Here is a 23,337-nt window from a genome sequence, read left to right as displayed (position 1 = left end):
TGTAATTATCCCATATATATAACATAACATAAGGAAATATTATGATTCATTTTTATTTTCTTCCCCGATGCAAATTTTCTTTTATTTAAGAGTGAGTCTCATGTGAGACCGTCTCACGGGTCATAATCCGTGAGACGGGTCAACCCTACCCATATTCACAATAAAAAGTAATACTCTTAGCATAAAAAGTAATACTTTTTCATGGGTGACCCAAATAAGAGATCTGTCTCACAAATATGACCCGTGAGACCGTCTCACACAAGTTTTTGCCTTTATTTAATTTTCGTATCTCCTAGACTAATTATTTTTTTCACTAAATTATTTTCCATTTCCTAACGCTCAATTATTTCATTTTTTTTATTTTCCTATATTTTAATTCAGAAAATACTGTTAAAAAATAATAATTCAACAACAATTATTGACATGATATAACAATAATGTTAACAAGTTTGTATGTTCAAAACAAAACCATACTCTTTTTTATTTTATCTTTATAAGAAAAACAAAACGCACATTTTATTTAAATAAGCTAATAACTTCTCCAAAAATATTCGTCTAGAACTCCCGAAATAATAATAATAATAATAATAATAATAACAATAATAATAATAATAATAAACATCAGACAATCTCGCATCACGGTGATTTCAAAGGACCCGGATCCCCTACAGTGCACAGTTCAAACGCTGAAGTACAAAAAAGTTGAGATCCTATAAACAGAAAATTTTAATTTGGAAGAGATCGAAGCTATTTGTTTGGGGTTTTGACGACTTTTAAAAAAACATTTTAGACTTCATATGAATTTGCTCTTAGATCGTCAAAACGGGATTTACTCTTAGAACTTCTATTTGATCAACTTCTCTGTGTTGAATTAATAAATTAAGAAGATGAATGCTGCGAAACAAATCACAGAGTTTATTCGAGGTGAACACCATCAAACGTACATATATCTGCACTCACACATTTTCATACCATACTCGTGACACAGACACGGAACAGCATTTTGATAACAAGACAGTGGATTCATAATCGCGGATAGCTAGCGCTTGTTCCCTATTCGTCATCAACATGAGTTTTTGACATTGACTGAGATTTATCCTTGGCACTATCGACGTAAGCTGTAAGCGTAGGCTCTGGTTCGAAGTGTTTGGTGTAAGAAATCTTGTTTTCTTTCTTGACACCATCGGTATAAGCTGAAGCCGTAGGCTCTGGTTCGAAGTCTTTGGTGTAAGAAATCATGTTTCCTTTCTTGACACCATCAGTATAAGCTGAAGCCGTAGGCTCTGGTTCAAAGTCTCTGGTGTAAGAAACCTTGTCTTTCTGGTCGTCAGCAGCGATATCGGCGGCAGCACTAGGTCTATCCAGCGAGGAGTGACAGTGTTCTTTGTAGTTCTGGTGGTTGTTATTGGGAACAGATGCAACTTTACTCACACCAACAAGGCCTTGTATGAACTGAGGCATGGGCTCATCTTTCATCACATGTTGCCAGTACTCGCCTGGATCTGTTCTCGCGATAACACTGCTCGGCAACTGCATAAGTCAGAGTAGAAATCTAATTAAAACAAACAATCCAATAAATTAAAATGCAGATTTATTTGCATGATCTAAATAGGAAATTTATGCGTGTTATATGTACCAACACAAGAGATATGAGACCAATTAAAATGAAAAGGGATTTCATATCTCCAACTATATATTTTAATTTTTTCTTGATCTTGATTATTGAGATATACAAAGCGAAAGGAAAATGCTTGGTGTTTATAGGCAACGAAACTAATTAGTTTAGGCTATGATTGGACCAAGTAAGGTGCATGCATGATTCACAAAAACTTACGTGAGACGGTCTCACGGGTCAATTTTGTGAAACAAATATTCTATATGAGTCACCTACGAAAAAGTATTACTTTTTATGTCAAATATATTAATTTTTGTTGTAAATATGAACATGATTGATCCGTCTCACGAATAAAGATCCGTAAAACCGTCTTATGAAAGACCTAATATATATATATATATATATATATATATATATATATATATATATATATATATATATATATATATATATATATTTCCATGATTTTATTATATGCATGTAGCCTATTATTACTTCTATTTTTATGACGATGGAAAGATATATATATCTATTTCCATGATTTTATTATATGCATGTAGCCTATTATTACTTTTATTTTTATGACGATGGAAAGTTTGTCGAACCATGCTAGTCAGGTAAAATACACTGAACTAAATTTGTGCAACATGTTTATTTGTAAAAATGTTGGTAAAAATACTCAAACTCATGTACATAAAATGTTCACCTACTTCATCAACTCGAACACCATTAATTATTTTTTCCACATTGAGTTGGTTGATGCATTATTGATATTTATTATTTCCATTGATATGTGTACGGTGTACGGATCGAGATATAATGTTTTTGGTTCTTATGTTTTTTTTTTAAGTAGGTAAAAGAGAACATGTAAAGTCATGTCTGAGGGAATAACATTTTTCAATAGAAACAGACGCAATTAATGTATCTGTCATATTAAGAATGGCCACCTTTTATTGTTGACATAACAACAAAAAAATAGATACTAATAAATAATATATTATTTTCGAGTACTTTTTTCAATTGAATAAAAATGCCTAACAGTAAATTAATTAATAATGTGAATGAAAAGGAAAATATAGGATTAATCATTATAAATCAATCATAAAAAATGCATATAAAAGTAATTTATTGAAAATAATGAAATAATTAATATCACAAACGATCAACATGTACAAAAAATGAGTAATAAATCATATTCATAATAATAGAATATATTAATTATTTTATATAATATATATAATTTTGAGAACTATATGTATGTGTCTGCCTATATATGTGTATATATATTTAAAAAAGTGGTTATATATTGGTAAATTTGAAGCGTAAAATTTATTTTGTTAGTAAAAGTTAAAGACTAAAAATAGAAATAAGAGGCCCGATTCGTGTTTGTACGTATTTTCGGTCTATCATTTTTCCAAAAAAAAAAAAAGATTGCTAGTAAATACGAGCATCTTTATTCTGGTTAACGAAAATTTTAAAAGACAAAAATTTATGTGAGACGGTCTCACGGGTCGTATTTTGTGAGACAAATCTTTTATTTGGGTCATCCATAAAAAATATTACTTTTATGCTAAGAGTATTACTTTTTATATGAATATAGGTACGATTGACACGTCTTACAGATAAATATTTTTGAGACAGTTTCACAAGAGACATACTCAAAAATAAATTACGGCTCTTGAATGTGGAATACGACCATTGTAATAGTTAATTATGAAGGAATTAATATGAAATAGATCGGATCAAGAAATAGGTGAAAATGGAATCAAATATTTGGAAGACCGGTTTAGGCATATAGAATTAATATGTTTAGGGGTGGATACGGTACGGTACATCGTCTCTAACTACGGTACCGTATACCGTACCGAAAATATCGGTATGAAATTCGATACCAGAAATTCGGTATACCGCACATTCGGTATACCGAATTTTCGGTATGAAAAAGTTCATACCGGTACCGAACCGACATCGAAATTTTTTTCGGTATACCGAACTTAAATTTTTAAAAAAATAATAATAATAATTTATTTTCGATATTTCGGTATATACCAAAATACCGAAAAAAAAATATTCCGTACCGATGCCGATACCGAAATTTTCGATATACCGATTTTTTCAGGAAGTTCGATATTTTTTCGATACAGTTTCTAGAATCTCGATATTTCGTTATTTTTTCTCACGTCTGTTATTTTTTCTCACGTCTAAATATGCTGGACCCGCTAATGTTGACAAATGGAAAAGTTAATTTATCTTCAATTAAAAAGTAGTAAATTCTTTTTTTTTTTTGGAAACAAAATATATTTTTTAATTTGTAGTCCACATTAATTGTACATTATCACACTGATTCCACCACATTCTGGTGCACAATTAAGGCAGAACCGAAACATTCGTCTAATATACGTGCCTTTTACGGTTTTGGTTCTAGGTTCTATTATTGTTATAATTAAGTTTTAGTCCCTTATTTTCCTTTTTTTACAATCTTATTCTTTTATTTTACAATCTTATTCATTTTTTTCCGTTGGAGTGATAACATAGAGCCGAAAATATCAAAAATATATGGCGAAATCATATCATTAACCAGAGGCGGAGCTTGCTGCAGCCCAGTGTGGGCTGCTGCCCACACTGGGCCAAAAAAAAAAATTAGTATATATGGCCCAAAATAAATTAAATTAAAGCCCAGCCCAATGTTTTTAAAAAAGAAATAAAAATGACGTGAAGCCATTTGCCAATTGCCATTACTCATTCTGGTTCAATCTGTTTCCCATCGCCGCTGCAGTCCTTTTTCTGAGTCACCTGCGCCCGTCGCCGCTGCAGTCCCGACTGGAGCTCCGACCAGCGCCAAAGCTAGCCCACACCACCGGCGACCCAGCAGCACAATAATCGAAGAAGAACATTCTCTATTCCAGCTGGTTCAGAGCTTTATCGGCGTGAGTTCTTGTTCCAAATTCAGGTAAGGTTTCGGGACTTTCGGCTTGGATTCTTGGTAGTTTTGTATTAGTTTGTTGAGGTATTGAAATCGTAAATTATTCCAGCTCCTTTTCAGCTACTGTAGCAAGATTTCAGGCGATTTCCGGCGAGTTTCCGGCGAACTTCCGCCGCTACTCACCTCGAGACCGTCATAGCTCAGGTTAGCTTCGTTTTTGGTAATTATTTGACTCCATTTCAGCCTTTATTTGTCGAACGACTTGAACCAGTTTGTGCTTTGAGGAATTATTGATTTTGTGTTATTTTATTCTTGAAATTGTTTTATCAGAAAATCAATAAATCTACAATGCATAGATTTTTTAAAAGAAAAGATCCAGAACCAGAAGAACAAAAAATTGAAAATGTTAGAGTTGAAGAATTTGATTTCTCACAGTTACCGACAGATCCTGGACTAAGAACTCCAATTTGTGATTATAATGCTAACATTAGAGATCAAGTACGAAGGGCATATTTGCAAAAAGGTCCATGTCAATCTTCAGGCTATGAATTCCCCAAACGAAAATTTGGAGTAAGCCAATGTAGACGGTTCAATCCTTCGTGGTTCAAGGAATTTGGTGATTGGTTGGAATATAGTATAGAAAAAGATGCTGCGTATTGTTTGTATTGCTATCTCTTCAAGACAGCTAAGGGAAAACAAGCCGGAGGAGAGACTTTTGTTAGTGAAGGATTTACAAATTGGAAATGTAAAGATAGATTAAATATCCATGTTGGTCAACATGACAGTGAACATCATAAAGCTCGAATGGATTGTGAAGCTTTGATGAATCAAGATGAGCACATTCAATCGGTTTTGCACAAACAGTCAAGGCAAATGCGGAATGATTATCGTATTCGTCTCAATGCTTCAATTGACTGTATTAGAGTTTTGTTGCGACAAGGGCTTTCATTTCGGGGTCACGATGAAACTGAAAGTTCACTTAATCCAGGTAATTTTCTTGTCCAACTGGAATTTTTAGGTGCTCATAACAAAGAGATTGATGATGTGATATTGAAAAATGCTCCTAAAAATTGCAAGTTAACATCACCTGATATTCAGAAAGAAATAGTGAATGCTTGTGCCATTGAAACGGTTAATGTTATTATTAGAGATGTTGGTGATTCATTGTTTTCTATTTTAGTTGATGAATCTCGTGATGTGTCAACAAAGGAGCAAATGTCGGTTGTTATCCGTTATGTAGATAGTAGTGGGCATGTAAATGAACGCTTTGTCGGGATTGAACATGTTGCTAGTACTACAGCATTATCACTTAAGGCTGCCATTGATAAGATGTTCTCTAGATATAATTTGAGCATGTCTAAGTTGAGAGGACAAGGTTTTGATGGAGCAAGTAATATGCAGGGTAAATTTAATGGTCTAAAAGCACTCATTTTAAAAGAGAACCCATGTGCTTTTTACATACATTGTTTTGCCCATCAACTTCAACTAGCTCTGATAGCTGTTGCCAAGAAAAATCTTCCGATTTCTAATTTTTTTCGTGTTGTTGGTGATGTGGTAAATGTTGTTGGAGCATCTTGCAAACGTTCTGATATTCTTCGAGAGAAACATTCAGATTTTATCGTTGAGGCATTGGAGAGGGGTGATATTTCAAGTGGTCGGGGACTTAATCAAGAAACTAGCCTCCAACGTGCTGGGGATACACGTTGGGGCTCACATTATAGTTCTTTGATCAGCTTAATTTCCATGTTCTCTGCTGTGAGTGATGTGCTTGAAATAATTTCAGAAGATGATTCTAGTTCTCCTGATCAAAAAACTGAGGCATTTAATTTATTGGAGTCAATACTTTCATTTGATTTTGCATTCAATCTACACTTGATGAAACATGTCTTAGCAATTTCGAGTGAATTGTCGACGGCATTGCAGAAAAAAGATCAGGATATTGTGAATGCAATGGATTTGGTACAAGTATGCAAACACCGACTGCAAATGATTAGAGATGAAGGTTGGGATTCATTTTTGGAAAAGGTTTACCATTTTTGCGAGCAACATTACATTGGTATTCTCAAAATGGATGATATGTTCACACGTTGGGCACCACGTGGTCGTCCCCATCGTAATCGACCAGAAGTGACAAATTTGCATCACTATCGTGTGGATTTATTCTATGGTGTTATTGATATACAGCTTCAAGAGTTAAATCATCGTTTCTCAGAGGCAGGTATAGAGTTACTACTTTGTGTAGCTTGTTTGTGTCCACAAAACTCTTTTGTGGCTTTTGACAAGAAAAAATTGATGCAACTAGCTGAGTTTTATCCACAAGATTTATCAAGATTTGATCTCCTTATGCTTGATGATCAACTTGAAACTTATATATGTGATATGCGTTTTAACAAAGCATTTCAAGGATTAAAAGGACTTGGTGATCTTTCAGAGAAGTTAGTTATGTCAAAGAAAAATATGGTGTATCCGCTGGTTTATAAGCTTTTGACATTGGCATTAATTCTACCAGTTGCGACTGCGAGTGTAGAGAGAGTGTTTTCTGCCATGAAAATTGTGAAAGAGAGGTTGCGCATTCGAATGAGTGATGATTGGATGAATGATAGTCTCATTGTCTATGTAGAGAAAGAGATATTCCTAACAATTGATAATGAAGCTATCGTAAAGAGGTTTCAAAATATGAAGACTCGAAAAGAACAATCGTAAGGTAATTATTTTGTAATTTTTTATGATTAACTTTTGTTTTGCTTTATTAATAATAATATATTGTCGCCTACACTGACTTACAAACCTAGCTCCGCCCCTGTCATTAACGATCAATGTCACATCTGTAGCGTAATATCAATATTCCTAAAAAAACTTAAATTTTATTACAAAAAACAATGGGCTAATACTATTTTTTTTTTTGGGAGAAAAATCTTTTTCTATTAAGTAAACTCAATTTAAAGACTTAGGGAGATTATATTCACAAATTAAAAATAGTCATTTTTAGAATATTAGGTAGTTGTTTGTGTAAGAAATACTAAATCCCATAGATCCAGAAGATAGTTTCCACATACATGATAGCGCTTGGTTCAACTTTGAAACCACCCCCCACCCCTCCACCCTTGTCCTAGAGTCCTACCCAAATTTTTTAATTTTTTTTTATAGTTTTGGTTTTTGATTTTTTTTTAGTCTTACCTCACTGGTGCAATTATAATTAATTTTTTTAATTATGTGGAATTTTTATAAATGATCTTCTACAAAAATATATAATCATCAAATATGAATTTTGCTACATTTCGCTCAAAGGATTGAAAGACTTAATATAATTTAATTTATAAAATTAAGTTTAAGTTCTAAATATATTTTCATTCTTACATTAACACACAAATATATTAAATTGAGATAATATGATAATATAATTATGCAGTTACTACATATTTTATTATGTCTTTATTTAATATATATTAATACTAAAAGTTTTTGTGAATTTTAAATTTTTAGTATGCATTAGTGTATATTCATAAGGATTAATGTTGAGAAAAATAAAACACATACCTTTTCAAATTTTGATGTAAATCATAGTATATGTGTTATTCTATGATTTATCCATGATTTGAATTTCAAGCATAATGATTTGAATGATGTACTAAGTTTTTGCTTCCTATTAATATGTCCATCTTATTCTTTGTTTTTTGTCGGTGCCCAAATTTATGCTTTAATATTTTTACCGTTGGTTTAAATTATGTGTGAACTCGCTTTGATATTTGACAAGATGTAGGGATGTAAATGAACCAAATTGTTTGTGAGCTATTTGAAGCTCGGCTCGATAAAAAGCTCGTTTGAGTTTGTTTGTTAATCATATCAAACCAAGCCCAAGCTCAATTTTGAGCTCGAAAATTTATTCAAACCAAGCTCAAGCCTAAAGATATTCGGCTCGTGAGCTCGCCAACATGTTTGATAATAGGCTCGCTAAACAAGCTATTAATGAATCAAGCTCGAGCCTAGCTTGATTGATATGCTAAACGAGCTTCTAACGGGCCGAGCTCGAGCTTTTCTCGAGCTCAGTAATTTCAATACAAACCAAGCTCGAGCCTGATAATAGAAGCTCGAATCGAGCTCGAGCCTCAAACAATCTTAAACAAACCAAGCTCCAGCCTGATACTGTTTGGTTTGGTTTGGATCGTTTACATCCCTGTCAAGATGGTTCTTAATAGTCAAAAAATGAAAAATCCATTTTGGATTAAAGATAAGGACAAACATTAATCCAGTCTAGATGTGAGCAAAATATCGGGTTCGACCAAACTAATCGATCGAACGGAATTAATATGAAAATTGGTTTAGTTTATTTGGAAGTCCGATTTTAGTTTTTTTAAAACATCGGTTAAACAAACAAACCGAATTTTTATTAAAAAAGTAATATATTACTAAATTTTGTATAAAGTTTATTAAGATATAAATTGTGAGGCCCGGGGCCGAAGAAGGCGGGGCGTGATCGCCGGTGCCATCAGTTGCACGGACAATGAGCGGCTCCTGGCAGGCTTCTAAGTGGAGGGAACATGAATGAACCGACCCACACGGGAATGAGAGGGATTCCGAGACTGTTTAATGTAATGGACTGTATAGTTGAAGATGGCTTAAAAGATTTGATTGGTACTACTCATATCACGAAGGTGCATCTTGTTTTCGATAGTTCATCACATAAGAACTCCAAAATTAAACGTACTTGACTTGGGGCAATTTTGGGATGGGTGACCTCCTGGGAAGTTTCCTAGGGTACGTATGAGTGAGGCACGCTGGAAAGACTCGTCTTGGTACAGTGAGGACAGTCATCGAATCTGGGGCGTTACATAAATATAATAAATTTCTAATAAAACTTTATTGGACAGTACAACTAAACTTAAAGATATATATTTTTAATAAATAAATATAAATTTTTTTAATTTAATTTTGATATTACATTTTCTACTTAAAACTTTTTTTTTCTAAAAAAAATAAAACTTCCTTTAATTCGGTTATTGATCGAAATAATTGATTTTTCAATTTTTTTTTTTTGTTCAGTTTCATTGTAAAGTTCATTCAGTTCAATTTCTCGAAAAAAAACTTGGTTCAATTTTTAACCGGGTACTCAACCTATTAATGTTTAATTCGGGACAGAGCCAACCCCTTGTATTTTTGAATCCCGGCTCAGCCTCTATACCCATCAGAGCATGATTGTTTACGACAGGCAACAAGCAAATTCGATCATATATATCTGTGTTCACTTTATAAAAAAAGGTTAGCACATATCACTATAGAATTAAGTTCATTATAATTTTAATAAGGTAGCTTGGGTACTAAAGTAAGCCTACTCTAACCTCATGCTATGTATATATTAATTTACCTATAAAATTAATTTTCAATGTTTGGGGAGTTCGTTGTAAGACTCTAAATCTTTTGTTACGAGTTGTATATTTTTCTCAATTTATTTATATAAAGGACGAGTAAGACATTTATCATAAATGCATATGTCATTTACATACATAAGATAAAGTTGCAATTTTGGTTTTATTTACTATGTTTTTTGTCTACTATGTTATCAAATTTTGATTTAGTCCTATAATTTTTTAGTCTTTTTTTTTTGGAAGTATCGATATGGCACTACACACGTAAGTGACACATCAAAATCACGTTGGGAAAAAAACTATTTTTTTAAAAAAAAAAACAAAGGTATTATATTAATATTGAAATTTCGTAATGACAATGATCACAAAGGGATACATATAATACAATTTTCCTTTGCACTACTTTGATTTCATATGGAGCAATTGGAAAAAGAAAAAGAAAATGGCATTTCTATTTACGAAGAGTCTTCCTCCTCCCATGAAAATGAAATTATGATTTTATTATTATAATTTTTCAGATTTTAAATGTCTCGATTTCATTAAACGACAGTGCATGGGCCTTCTCTCTCAATTTTCTGAATGACCACAGCATCCCAATGTGCCCACTGGATAGTTGAGTCCCCGACGTGCGAAACGTGAAATAGTTGAAAACTAAGAAACTGAATTACCATATTTTATTTTAGTAAAAAAAATGTTCAATGTTGCACATAAAATCTGTATAGATTTCTAAACCAAAGTCACCTTTTGTTCTTTTGCGCGCAGCTCCATGGACGTCAAGCTTCTCACACACACCGGTCTCTTGCTTCATCTTCTCATTCTTCTGGTACGTTAATTTCTGAATCCTTACCCACCAATTACACGATCCTTTGCTCTAAGTCCTCTCTTTATCTTGTTATGATCCATTTGCAGGGATCATATGTGAATGGACAGATTCTAGGAAATCATGGGAACGATCATTTTCATGCCGACATGCGAATCGAGCTGGTTCACGATTCTCATGATGATGAATCGCCATCGCATATGCATCATAACATGCATCCTTCACTTATTGTGTTCTTCTTTGTCGAAGATCTAAAATTAGGGAACACAATCCCAGTCTACTTTCCGAGAAAAGAACCAAGTTCCTCTCCTAATTTACTACCAAAAGAAGAAGCCGATTCGATCCCTTTCGGCTCCCAAGAACTCCCTAACCTCCTCCAGTTCTTCTCGTTTCCTCAAGATTCTTCACAAGCCACTGCTATGCAGAATACACTTAGAGCATGTGAGGCACATCCCATAAAGGGCGAGACCAAAATCTGCGCGACGTCCTTAGAATCCATGCTAGATTTCGTACAAACTATCTTTGGTTTGGAAACAAAACTCAAAGTTATATCCACGACTCATTATACAGAGACTAAAACCCCCATTCAACAGAAGTATACGGTAAAGGGTATTCGTGAAGTTTCAGCCCCCAAGTTTGTAGCATGTCACACAATTGTGTACCCTTATGCTGTCTTCTATTGCCATCACCAAACCAGCAAGAGTAGGGTTTTCGTTGTTTCGCTAACCGGTGAAAACGGTGACAAGGTTGAAGCTCTTGCTGTTTGTCACTTGGATACCACTCAATGGAGCAAAAATCACGTGTCTTTCAAAGTTCTCGGTATTAAGCCGGGGTCGTCTCCCGTGTGCCATTTCTTCCCGGCAGATAATTTTGTTTGGGTTCCATCTGATGATTCTATGGTATAGGCATAAGTTTGCCTTTCTGTGTTGTGCCATGTATTTAAGATCCTATGTCTTGTGTATAGTAACATCAATAAGGTCTCGTGTGGTGTTGTAATCGACCAGTGCAAAAACCATTACTTAATTAGTGTCATCCAAACCTTTTAAAATTTGCAGCAACCGCATGCAAATCACGTGTTGAACTTTTTGTTTGTGTTTCAGATCCATAAAAAATGTGAGTTTTAATACGTTTCTGTTTTAAAATTAACTGGCGGAAGAATTGGACATAATGCGTCAAACGTTGTGATTGGTTTCTTTCTTTTGCAAGAAGAAGAGGCAACTCATTACCCATCAAATTCGGACCCGGATCACCTACAGTGGTGGTGCCACTGTAGGTGATGCTGTATCTATTTTTTTCAATTCTTTTAATTCTTTTTTTTTTTCTACTTTTTCCCCCTATTATTTTCTTTTGTTTTTTTCTCAATTTTCTCATTTTTACCTCCATCCTCACTAACTCTCACTAACCAACACATTTTGTTCTCCTTTTACTTTTACTTGGTGAACACCGAAAAATAGCAGTTATATATTCTCATTCATAAAAAAAAAAATAGCACAAACATTAGACATTTCCACTACTATCATACATACATTTAATTAGGGGGCCGTGTATCAAGTCTCCGCTACAAGGGGTGAATAGGGATGACAACTTTCCCCACTGGTTTATGATCCTACAGAGAAAATCCGGAACGGTGATGGGGATCTCCGATTTTTTCAGGTTCGGGTTCGGGTTCGGGGATTTCCGATGTAGTTCGGGACGGGTATGAGATTACTCTCCTCATCCCCGAAACCGCCCCAAAAATAATATCAATAATAAAATAATAGTATTATTAGTATTAATAATATAATAATAATAATATTATTATTAATATTATTATTATGACTAATAATAAGTTTTGGTTTGAGAAAATTTTCGAATCCGTCATCGTCTTGTCATATTAATATTTTTGAAATGGTGATGGGGACACTGATGGAAAGTTGATCACCGAACCCGAAAAAGTGGGGATCAGGACAAGTATCAGGTGAGGATTGAATTCGGGGGCAGAGGTAGGGATGATAAACCAACCCCGCCCCTATTGCCATCCCTAGGGGTGAAACACAAGCCATGTATTTTTTAAGTTTGATTATGTGATATGTAATTGTCTTTTATCTACAATTATTTACATGTTATCGTAACAAATACTAGTTCATTCATCATTTCCATTTGGACGAATGAAGTCTCTCTCGACAGGTGACAACTGGACTAGACATGTGACAACTGGACTAGACAGCTGGACTAGACAGGTGACAACTGGACTAGACAGGTGGCTGAAGCGTTGGGCTCGAAATCAAAATCAATGTAGGTGGTGAAACGTCTTAATACAATAAATTGCCTCCTGGTTATTCAAATTCCCAGGGCCTTATCCCTAATAACAATTAATATATTCCATCCATCTCATTTATTCGTGTTTGTGTATATGTTTTCACACAAATTTAAAAATTTATTTGATTGGTAAATTTTATTAAAAAATTTATATTTCACTCTTATTTAATGAATATTTTAATTGGATAAAAAATTTGTTTGAAAGCAAAATAAATAAGGATATATGGATAAAAGGGTAGGAAAAACAATTTCAAATATGAAAATTAGACTACATAATTAGGATGAATGAAAAATAAATGCATCCTAAATATATAGGTTGAAAAGAGTATAAAATAATAATGAAAAATTCAAGAAAAAATGTTTTCAGTTATGAATGATAATATTGAAATAATAAAAGTTGTAGTAATATTGATATTATAGCAGTAATTATTGAGTTAAGTGGATATGAGTGTAAGTAGTATTCAGTTACTTTCTAAGAAGTTTTTGTGCGTCAAACTACTGACATTGCGTCACTTGATCTTGTTGGATAGGTGGGTCGTAAAAGAATGATGTCGGATCTTAACGAGTAATATTGTCTCTACCGAGGACATAATAAATGGTAATAAAATGATAAGACTGATCTCTTAAGAATATGAGAACAATCCAGCAGATAGACATGTACATTCACGGAGTCATAGGCCTAACGACGCAACTCAATAGCACCCAAGTGGGTGCACTATAACGCTGTCACGGGTATAAGAAAATAAAAGTACATTTTGGCTAACAACTATAGCTTTTAGCCTAGCGTTAAACGCTTGATCATTACAATTATTATCAGAGAGAGAAGATGTGTTCAAGTATCACGATAAGCATATTTCTATACTCTTTAGGAAATGATAGGTCAAACGTGAATGGGTAAGAGTAATACAAGAATGAGTAACCTTCTGAAAAATTATCGTGCGTCAAGTTGATAACGTTGTGTCGCTTGATCTGGTTCACTAGATGAGTCATAAAAAGCTATGTGGGTCGTAAAAAAGTGGCGTCATGTTTTAATGAGTAATATTGTCTTTGCTTAGCACATAGCATACGATATGGAAAAGTTAAGACTGATATTTAAAAGATATGAGATATCATCAACAAATGCATACACACCTTCTTGGATTTTTAAGCCTAATTTATTCATTAACACTCGTATAGATGAACTATGTGTTGTTACGAGTATAAGAAAAAAGTTGCACTTTATTATATATAGTTTTTGGGCTGGGATTATTTGTAACAATAATAGTAAAAATGAAAATAAAAATTATGATGATAATGATAATGATCACATGTATATCCCCATTATTTTATATTATATATAATACATTTCCATTTTGACACAACTGGAACAAAAAAAATTAATTAAACTTGTCCACACCTCTCAATTATTTATGGCAAAGTTCAGTGTCTCGCGAGCAAACAAAATTTGATAAAATTTGGATAAGAATGCATCGCAATAATTCAGATGGTCTACCAAACGCCTAACTGTACATTCATTTTGGTAGCCACTCGTGAGATTAGTAGTAAGCTCCCACCCCATCCTTCTCAGTGATGTCTCTTAGACATTTCATAGCTACATCAATAAGTAAGTAGTTTATGTGAACATCGTCCAGACATTTAATACAAAACGTTTTTCGAGATTTGAAAAATATGAAATGACGGCTCTCGAAAAACGTGAAATGATGGTTGATATAACATCTCACATCATGTTCATGTGAACATCTTGTGATGCCCATGAGGTGTTCAAAAATATGTGACAGAATATCATAGCTCTATATAAATTAGCATGTCATGGAACATGAGGTGCCTGTGATTCGTAAAAAATAAAAGGAAATTTTTACTAAAATTTTAAATTGAAGTTATCAAAATTTTAATATAAACGATATGATATGAAATGATTTGTAAAATATGAAATTGAGTTATTAAAGTACATTTTCATATTCATGAAAAAGCTTCACCGAGTATCAAAAATTGATCAGTCTAAGAATTTTAACTTCAATTAATAGTATATATATAATTGATTTTATCATGAGCAACGTATTGGATGTATAATTTCATCACATCTAATAAGTGGACATAAATGTTTGATCTTATAGACAACTACCCCACGCGCGCGATCACACACATATATCTTACCACCTTGCTATTTAATTAAACTTGAAGTCTCTATATTAACCTTCTGATTATCTTGGTGAGCTTTTATTTAAAATTACAATTATATCATGTATATCTTTATTGGAAGCTTTAAGGAGAAGTTGGTGAAAAATCCCCAATCAAAATATTTCTTTGGGTTCATTTTCTACCCACAAAATTGTGGTACTATGTCATACAAAATGCGGTACACTTCATGTGGAAATGTGGTACACTTCATGTGGAAATGTGGTACTAAAAAAGTACTCAAAGACTGAACACAAAAAAAAATCGACAGCTGAGAACTGAAGACCAATTTTCCGTTATAATAATTAAGATAATATTTTAGGTAGTGTTGGTATCCATCAAAATGGCACTAGTCATGTTGGTATCCATCAAAATTAGGTAGTGTTGGTATCCATCAAAAATTGCACTATATTAACCTTCTGATTAACGAGTCTCTCTCACAATTCCACTGGTGTTGGTATCCATCAAAATTATTATTTGTCAAAATCAAGATAATATTTTAGGTAGGGTAGTGGTTAGCTGTCAACAATAAATCGCACATTATGATCGCGTCTTGATAGAAGTATTTTGATTTAAAAAAATTACCTAAAAATGAATTTCAAATAACAACGTTATGTCAAAATTTGTAACACATTAGAACATGTGTGATTAAAAGAGATGGAATGTGTGGAGCCAGATCCTTATACAATCAAAAAATAATAATTATTTAGCTAGTCACGGTAGCCAAAAGGGTGTGATCTTTTGTCACTTCACTTACGTAATTAGCCTAATGTAATAATTGTTTTCGTTGGAAAAACGATGATGTTTGAGCTATTATACAGTTTAAAAGATTTGAGTTATATTGTTATTATCAGTTATATCTTTTGGTAAAGCGGCAAACGCTCAATACTAAAATCGATATCAGAATTAAGGTCACATGATCCATTCTCATTGATTGCAATTAGTGTCATTATTGAGATTGTTTATGTTGAAAGAGCGATCGAACCATCTTGAGCAGATAGCTATACAGTTTAAAATATTTAAATTAAATGTTACCATAAACTATAATTTTTGATCAAACAACATACGTGTGATCTTATATTTTTATTCGTTTATAAAAATTTTAGTTGAAGCAAATATGAGAGAAGAGATCATTGACACAGACTGCAATCGATTCTGTCGGCGAAATGTATGTATCATTGAGTGTTAGCCATTATAAAATATAATGTAATTTTTTTAATAAATTCATCGTATATATGTATGTGTTACTCTTATTAAAGTTGAATTATATTAGCGAATTTTGTTTCAAATACATCTTTAATTTTTTCCACTTTTCAATATCTTTAATTTTCCCTTTACATTATTTTTTTCTTTGACTTTTGAAATAATACAAAATATTTAATATTTTACACATATTTTTAAATCTATGTTGTTTTTTCATTTAAATTAAATTAGTTATATTTGTTTAAAAATCTATAATAAATATTTTTTATTATATATATACACACACATTCGCTTTAACCACTCGATAATTATGAAAAAAACTATTCACACGCAAAATAGCTAATATGTATTATGTCTACGCAAAGGGGTACATTGGCGGCTAATATAATTTATATACAAATGCATTCGACTAATGTTCATTCTTTTTTATTTTATTTAAAAAAACCCATTTTCTAAAATAAGTTATTCGTAAACTACCAGTCAGTGAAAAATTAACCTCATAAAAGAACGACTTTTCCACTACTTTGAGTTAAATCTACGTAATTTTGGGAAATTAATGTCTCCATCAACTTGATGAGATACGTGTAAAATATCGTCAATCCAAAACTTTATTTCAAGAAAAATCTAATATAGTTATTCACGCAACACACATGATATCTATTCTTCAACCCTACTTCAAATTTAACTCTTACTTATAATTTTGTTGGAGTGCAATAATTAAGTTGCATATATTGGCTTGGACAATCCTCTCACTCTGAGTTAGCTTTTGGGATTGAGTTAGGTCCAAATTTCAATCTTAATATAGTATCAGAGCCCAGGTTTCACCGTTATGTATTGTTGGACTGCCTATAATTAGGCTACCCGTTCTGCCCATAATTGAGTCATTTGTAAACTCCACTCCAGATGTTCATTCTCGGATGTGAGAGAGGTGTGTTAATTGTCCCACATCGGTTGAATAAATAACCTGTAAGTTGCATATATTGGCTTGGAAAATCCTCCCCCCTTGAGCTAGCTTTTGGTGTTGAGTTAGATTCAAGTTTCAATCTTAACAGTTATTATAAGAGAATTGTATAATTTAAAATATTCGAGTTATATTGTTACCACGAACTATAATTTTTGATAAAATGACAAGTGTTCGATCTTACAATGATATCATTATTAATGTAACATGTTCAATTTTCATGGATTACACCGAATCAATTGTTGGGAAGATGATTGGTGGGACTGCAATAATTGATATGCTAGAGAATAATCGAAATTTGACGATTGAGTTGTTGTATGCTTTAAAATATTTAAAATCACTAACTACTTTGTGATAAAATAGCGAACGATCAAATTTTGTTTACAATAATTATTGTATTTCACCAAATATCTATTTATAAATAAATTAACGTATTAACATATGAAATTTACGTTTAAGTAATTTACATAATTAGTATAAATAAGTTAACGTGTTAACATATGAAATTTACGTTTGAGTAATTTACATAATTAGTAGAATTTAATCAATCAATCGATTAATTAATTTTATTTAAATGGATAGTTTGCTTTTTGAATTAATCACAGATAAATTATGAAATTGTCAACAAAACTTAAATAAATGACTTTAAACTAAATTAAACTATCTCTGAACAAAATTAGTTAAAATATTTATTTAAATGCTTTGGTTATTTAAATTATTTTAAATTCATTAAAATAATAAATAAAACAAAATACAAAAACAAAAAGACAAAAAATTAATGTCAGCAGTGGTGCGTGTTCCGATCAGTCCAGAGGCGGAGCTTGCTGCAGCCCAGTGTGGGCTGCTGCCCACACTGGGCCAAAAAAAAAATTAGTATATATGGCCCAAAATAAATTAAATTAAAGCCCAGCCCAATGTTTTTAAAAAAGAAATGAAAATGACGTGAAGCCATTTGCCAATTGCCATTACTCATTCTGGTTCAATCTGTTTCCCATCGCCGCTGCAGTCCCTTTTTCCGAGTCACCTGCGCCCGTCGCCGCTGCAGTCCCGACTGGAGCTCCGACCAGCGCCAAAGCTAGCCCACACCACCGGCGACCCAGCAGCACAATAATCGAAGAAGAACATTCTCTATTCCAGCTGGTTCAGAGCTTTATCGGCGTGAGTTCTTGTTCCAAATTCAGGTAAGGTTTCAGGACTTTCGGCTTGGATTCTTGGTAGTTTTGTATTAGTTTGTTGAGGTATTGAAATCGTAAATTATTCCAGCTCCTTTTCAGCTACTGTAGCAAGATTTCAGGCGATTTCCGGCGAGTTTCCGGCGAACTTCCGCCGCTACTCACCTCGAGACCGTCATAGCTCAGGTTAGCTTCGTTTTTGGTAATTATTTGACTCGATTTCAGCCTTTATTTGTCGAACGACTTGAACCAGTTTGTGCTTTGAGGAATTATTGATTTTGTGTTATTTTATTCTTGAAATTGTTTTATCAGAAAATCAATAAATCTACAATGCATAGATTTTTTAAAAGAAAAGATCCAGAACCAGAAGAACAAAAAATTGAAAATGTTAGAGTTGAAGAATTTGATTTCTCACAGTTACCGACAGATCCTGGACTAAGAACTCCAATTTGTGATTATAATGCTAACATTAGAGATCAAGTACGAAGGGCATATTTGCAAAAAGGTCCATGTCAATCTTCAGGCTATGAATTCCCCAAACGAAAATTTGGAGTAAGCCAATGTAGACGGTTCAATCCTTCGTGGTTCAAGGAATTTGGTGATTGGTTGGAATATAGTATAGAAAAAGATGCTGCGTATTGTTTGTATTGCTATCTCTTCAAGACAGCTAAGGGAAAACAAGCCGGAGGAGAGACTTTTGTTAGTGAAGGATTTACAAATTGGAAATGTAAAGATAGATTAAATATCCATGTTGGTCAACATGACAGTGAACATCATAAAGCTCGAATGGATTGTGAAGCTTTGATGAATCAAGATGGGCACATTCAATCGGTTTTGCACAAACAGTCAAGGCAAATGCGGAATGATTATCGTATTCGTCTCAATGCTTCAATTGACTGTATTAGAGTTTTGTTGCGACAAGGGCTTTCATTTCGGGGTCACGATGAAACTGAAAGTTCACTTAATCCAGGTAATTTTCTTGTCCAACTGGAATTTTTAGGTGCTCATAACAAAGAGATTGATGATGTGATATTGAAAAATGCTCCTAAAAATTGCAAGTTAACATCACCTGATATTCAGAAAGAAATAGTGAATGCTTGTGCCATTGAAACGGTTAATGTTATTATTAGAGATGTTGGTGATTCATTGTTCTCTATTTTAGTTGATGAATCTCGTGATGTCTCAACAAAGGAGCAAATGTCGGTTGTTATCCGTTATGTAGATAGTAGTGGGCATGTAAATGAACGCTTTGTCGGGATTGAACATGTTGCTAGTACTACAGCATTATCACTTAAGGCTGCCATTGATAAGATGTTCTCTAGATATAATTTGAGCATGTCTAAGTTGAGAGGACAAGGTTTTGATGGAGCAAGTAATATGCAGGGTAAATTTAATGGTCTAAAAGCACTCATTTTAAAAGAGAACCCATGTGCTTTTTACATACATTGTTTTGCCCATCAACTTCAACTAGCTCTGATAGCTGTTGCCAAGAAAAATCTTCCGATTTCTAATTTTTTTCGTGTTGTTGGTGATGTGGTAAATGTTGTTGGAGCATCTTGCAAACGTTCTGATATTCTTCGAGAGAAACATTCAGATTTTATCGTTGAGGCATTGGAGAGGGGTGATATTTCAAGTGGTCGGGGACTTAATCAAGAAACTAGCCTCCAACGTGCTGGGGATACACGTTGGGGCTCACATTATAGTTCTTTGATCAGCTTAATTTCCATGTTCTCTGCTGTGAGTGATGTGCTTGAAATAATTTCAAAAGATGATTCTAGTTCTCCTGATCAAAAAACTGAGGCATTTAATTTATTGGAGTCAATACTTTCATTTGATTTTGCATTCAATCTACACTTGATGAAACATGTCTTAGCAATTTCGAGTGAATTGTCGACGGCATTGCAAAAAAAAGATCAGGATATTGTGAATGCAATGGATTTGGTACAAGTATGCAAACACCGACTGCAAATGATTAGAGATGAAGGTTGGGATTCATTTTTGGAAAAGGTTTACCATTTTTGCGAGCAACATTACATTGGTATTCTCAAAATAGATGATATGTTCACACGTTGGGCACCACGTGGTCGTCCCCATCGTAATCGACCAGAAGTGACAAATTTGCATCACTATCGTGTGGATTTATTCTATGGTGTTATTGATATACAGCTTCAAGAGTTAAATCATCGTTTCTCAGAGGCAGGTATAGAGTTACTACTTTGTGTAGCTTGTTTGTGTCCACAAAACTCTTTTGTGGCTTTTGACAAGAAAAAATTGATGCAACTAGCTGAGTTTTATCCACAAGATTTCTCAAGATTTGATCTCTTATGCTTGATGATCAACTTGAAACTTATATATGTGATATGCGTTTTAACAAAGCATTTCAAGGATTAAAAGGACTTGGTGATCTTTCAGAGAAGTTAGTTATGTCAAAGAAAAATATGGTGTATCCGCTGGTTTATAAGCTTTTGACATTGGCATTAATTCTACCAGTTGCGACTGCGAGTGTAGAGAGAGTGTTTTCTGCCATGAAAATTGTGAAAGACAGGTTGCGCAGTCGAATGAGTGATGATTGGATGAATGATAGTCTCATTGTCTATGTAGAGAAAGAGATATTCCTAACAATTGATAATGAAGCTATCGTAAAGAGGTTTCAAAATATGAAGACTCGAAAAGAACAATTGTAAGGTAATTATTTTGTAATTTTTTATGATTAACTTTTGTTTTGCTTTATTAATAATAATATATTGTCGCCTACACTGACTTACAAACCTAGCTCCGCCCCTGCCGATCACCATCATCGGTAGTTGGTGAAGCTCAGAGTTGGCGATGCATTAATCAGATACAAATTATGTGATATGCAGTTTTCATCTCTTTTTATTATGGCGTGAAAGAAATGGTTAGATCAAGCGTTTATCGTAAAATCAAAAAGGCAAAAACTTATGTGAGACGGTCTCACGGGTCAAATTTATGAGACGGGTCTCTTATTTGGGTATCCATGCAAAAGTATTACTTTTTATGCTAAAAGTATTACTTTTTATTGTGAATATGGATAGGATTGACCCGTCTCACAAATTATGATCCGTGAGACGGTCTCACATGAGACCCACTCAATCAAAAACTATAACTGTTGACAAAGTACGATTTTATTTACTTATTTAGTGATAGCATAAATTGAGAAAATCAAAATTAAGCGTTTATCATGTGCACGATTACATGTAATTGGGAAAATTTAGCTTGATAAGGTCGTTACCAAGTCTTGAATTAATTATGATAATTTGTTGGCTTAGGCATAGTTTGGTACATGGGATAAGAGAGGGATTGATAAATAATCCTTCTTATTCCATGTTTGGTACCTTTTTAAAAAGCTCATGATAATATCACGGGCCTTTGATAAATAATTTTTTAGAAGGATAAAATATCCCTAATAGAAGGTGTGATAATTTTAATCAAATGATAAAATACACTACAAATGACTTAATTACCCTCAATTTATAAATGATTTTTTATAAATATATGCTAGTAGGTAGAAATTAAAATCAAATAAATATTTTATTTATTTTTTATATATTATATAATATGATAATTATATAAATGATTTCGAGATAATTATATAAATAATTTTTATAAATCTCAATAAAATTATTATTATAATTCGATTATCCTTAAAAATTGATATTTGACTTGACTCACAAAATCAAGGGTTCAATTATCATATTATATAATATATAAAATTATGTAAAAATAAATAAATCATGCAAGTACTATCGGCACATAAACAAATAAAAAATATGAACTTTAGCAACAACTTTGAAATTATAAAATTTATTATGATAAGGTTAATTTTGTCATTACAATCTAATATATAAATTTAATCACTCTTATTAAAATCATACCAAACATTAAATATAATATCCTACACCTTATTTATCCTTAACTTATCCTTATATTATATATCACATGTTTATCCTATCATGTGTACCAAACTATACCCTAGTATATTTTCTTAAAGGTGATGCAAATTCAACAAAAATCAAAAAACTAATTTGGGTAGATGAACGTATGAATATTAGCAATAAATCATCTCTTTAGATAAGTTTGGGTGCGTACAAGTACATGCTTTATTGGAGTCTGGTGGAGCTTGTTGACAAGTGATTTGTCAAAGAAAATGGGTATAGACTATATTTACTAAGGTTGGTGGCAAAAACATTTATAAAACATGGGTTTGACGAGAAATTTTCAGATGACGTGTTTTTTACGCGTCTTCATACGGATAAGAGGCTTTGTAAATAAAACCCTCATTTTCATTCTGAAATCATATCTTCTTCGAGTTTTCTCTCATCTTATAACAATTTGAGTGCTTAGTTCTATAATATTTGTGAGGTGTTTTGTTCTCATGTATTAAAAGAGCGTGTTCTCTTTGGAAACACGGTGAGTGAGTTGTACACTACAAAATATTATAGTTGAATTCTTTTCATATTGCCCGTGGTTTTTACCCTAATAAGTTTTAAGGGTTTTCCACGTAAACCTCTTCATCTAGTTTATTCTTTACTTCCATATTTATGGCAAAAACTTGTGTGAGACGGTCTCACGGGTCAAATTTTGTGAGACGGATCTTTATTTGGGTAATCAATAAAATTGTATTGCTTTTTATGCTAAGAGTACTACTTTTTATAGTGAATATGGGTAGGGTTGACCCGTCTCACAGATTAAAATCCGTGAGACGGTCTCACATGAGACCTACTCCATATTTATTATCTCAAATTATCGCACGTGGGACCAACAGATCTCAGATGGTAAATAATAATCA

The 23,337-nt window shown here is 33.0% G+C and overlaps 4 protein-coding genes across 8 annotated transcripts; 3 read left to right on the top strand and 1 right to left on the bottom strand.

Moving 5' to 3' along the window:
* Window positions 1-892: 892 nt before the first annotated feature.
* On the bottom strand, window positions 893-1,800 carry LOC140818534 (uncharacterized). The gene is made up of 2 exons (XM_073178527.1): window positions 1,637-1,800; window positions 893-1,530 (listed from the first exon to the last, which is right to left on the bottom strand). The coding sequence occupies exons 1-2, from the start codon at window positions 1,679-1,681 to the stop codon at window positions 1,054-1,056; spliced, it is 522 nt and encodes a 173-aa protein (XP_073034628.1). The 5' UTR covers window positions 1,682-1,800; the 3' UTR covers window positions 893-1,053.
* A 2,399-nt stretch (window positions 1,801-4,199) lies between these two features.
* On the top strand, window positions 4,200-7,241 carry LOC140818683 (uncharacterized). Its single transcript, XM_073178725.1, has 3 exons — window positions 4,200-4,565; window positions 4,659-4,742; window positions 4,869-7,241. Exon 3 carries the CDS (start codon window positions 4,887-4,889, stop codon window positions 7,239-7,241), a length of 2,355 nt encoding a protein of 784 aa, XP_073034826.1. The 5' UTR covers window positions 4,200-4,565; window positions 4,659-4,742; window positions 4,869-4,886.
* Window positions 7,242-10,359: 3,118 nt separating this feature from the next.
* On the top strand, window positions 10,360-11,847 carry LOC140818635 (BURP domain-containing protein BNM2A-like). 4 transcript variants are annotated; one of them, XM_073178663.1, is made up of 3 exons: window positions 10,360-10,536; window positions 10,664-10,724; window positions 10,811-11,847. In XM_073178663.1, the coding sequence occupies exons 1-3, from the start codon at window positions 10,481-10,483 to the stop codon at window positions 11,624-11,626; spliced, it is 933 nt and encodes a 310-aa protein (XP_073034764.1). In that variant the 5' UTR covers window positions 10,360-10,480; the 3' UTR covers window positions 11,627-11,847. The 4 variants fall into 4 exon arrangements, with proteins under 4 accessions (XP_073034764.1, XP_073034765.1, XP_073034766.1 ...); XM_073178664.1 differs by having other exon boundaries at window positions 10,361-10,527; XM_073178665.1 differs by having other exon boundaries at window positions 10,421-10,513.
* Window positions 11,848-18,173: 6,326 nt separating this feature from the next.
* Window positions 18,174-21,315, top strand: LOC140818845 (uncharacterized). 2 transcript variants are annotated; one of them, XM_073178905.1, is made up of 3 exons: window positions 18,174-18,539; window positions 18,622-18,716; window positions 18,843-21,315. In XM_073178905.1, the coding sequence occupies exon 3, from the start codon at window positions 18,861-18,863 to the stop codon at window positions 20,919-20,921; it is 2,061 nt and encodes a 686-aa protein (XP_073035006.1). In that variant the 5' UTR covers window positions 18,174-18,539; window positions 18,622-18,716; window positions 18,843-18,860; the 3' UTR covers window positions 20,922-21,315. The 2 variants fall into 2 exon arrangements, with proteins under 2 accessions (XP_073035006.1, XP_073035007.1); XM_073178906.1 differs by having other exon boundaries at window positions 18,633-21,315.
* The last annotated feature ends 2,022 nt before the right edge of the window (window positions 21,316-23,337 follow it).

The sequence above is a fragment of the Primulina eburnea genome, chromosome 17 (assembly GCF_022965805.1).
Source record: "Primulina eburnea isolate SZY01 chromosome 17, ASM2296580v1, whole genome shotgun sequence".
Classification (NCBI taxonomy): domain Eukaryota; kingdom Viridiplantae; phylum Streptophyta; class Magnoliopsida; order Lamiales; family Gesneriaceae; genus Primulina; species Primulina eburnea.
This window is presented reverse-complemented; position numbering and strand designations above follow the sequence as displayed.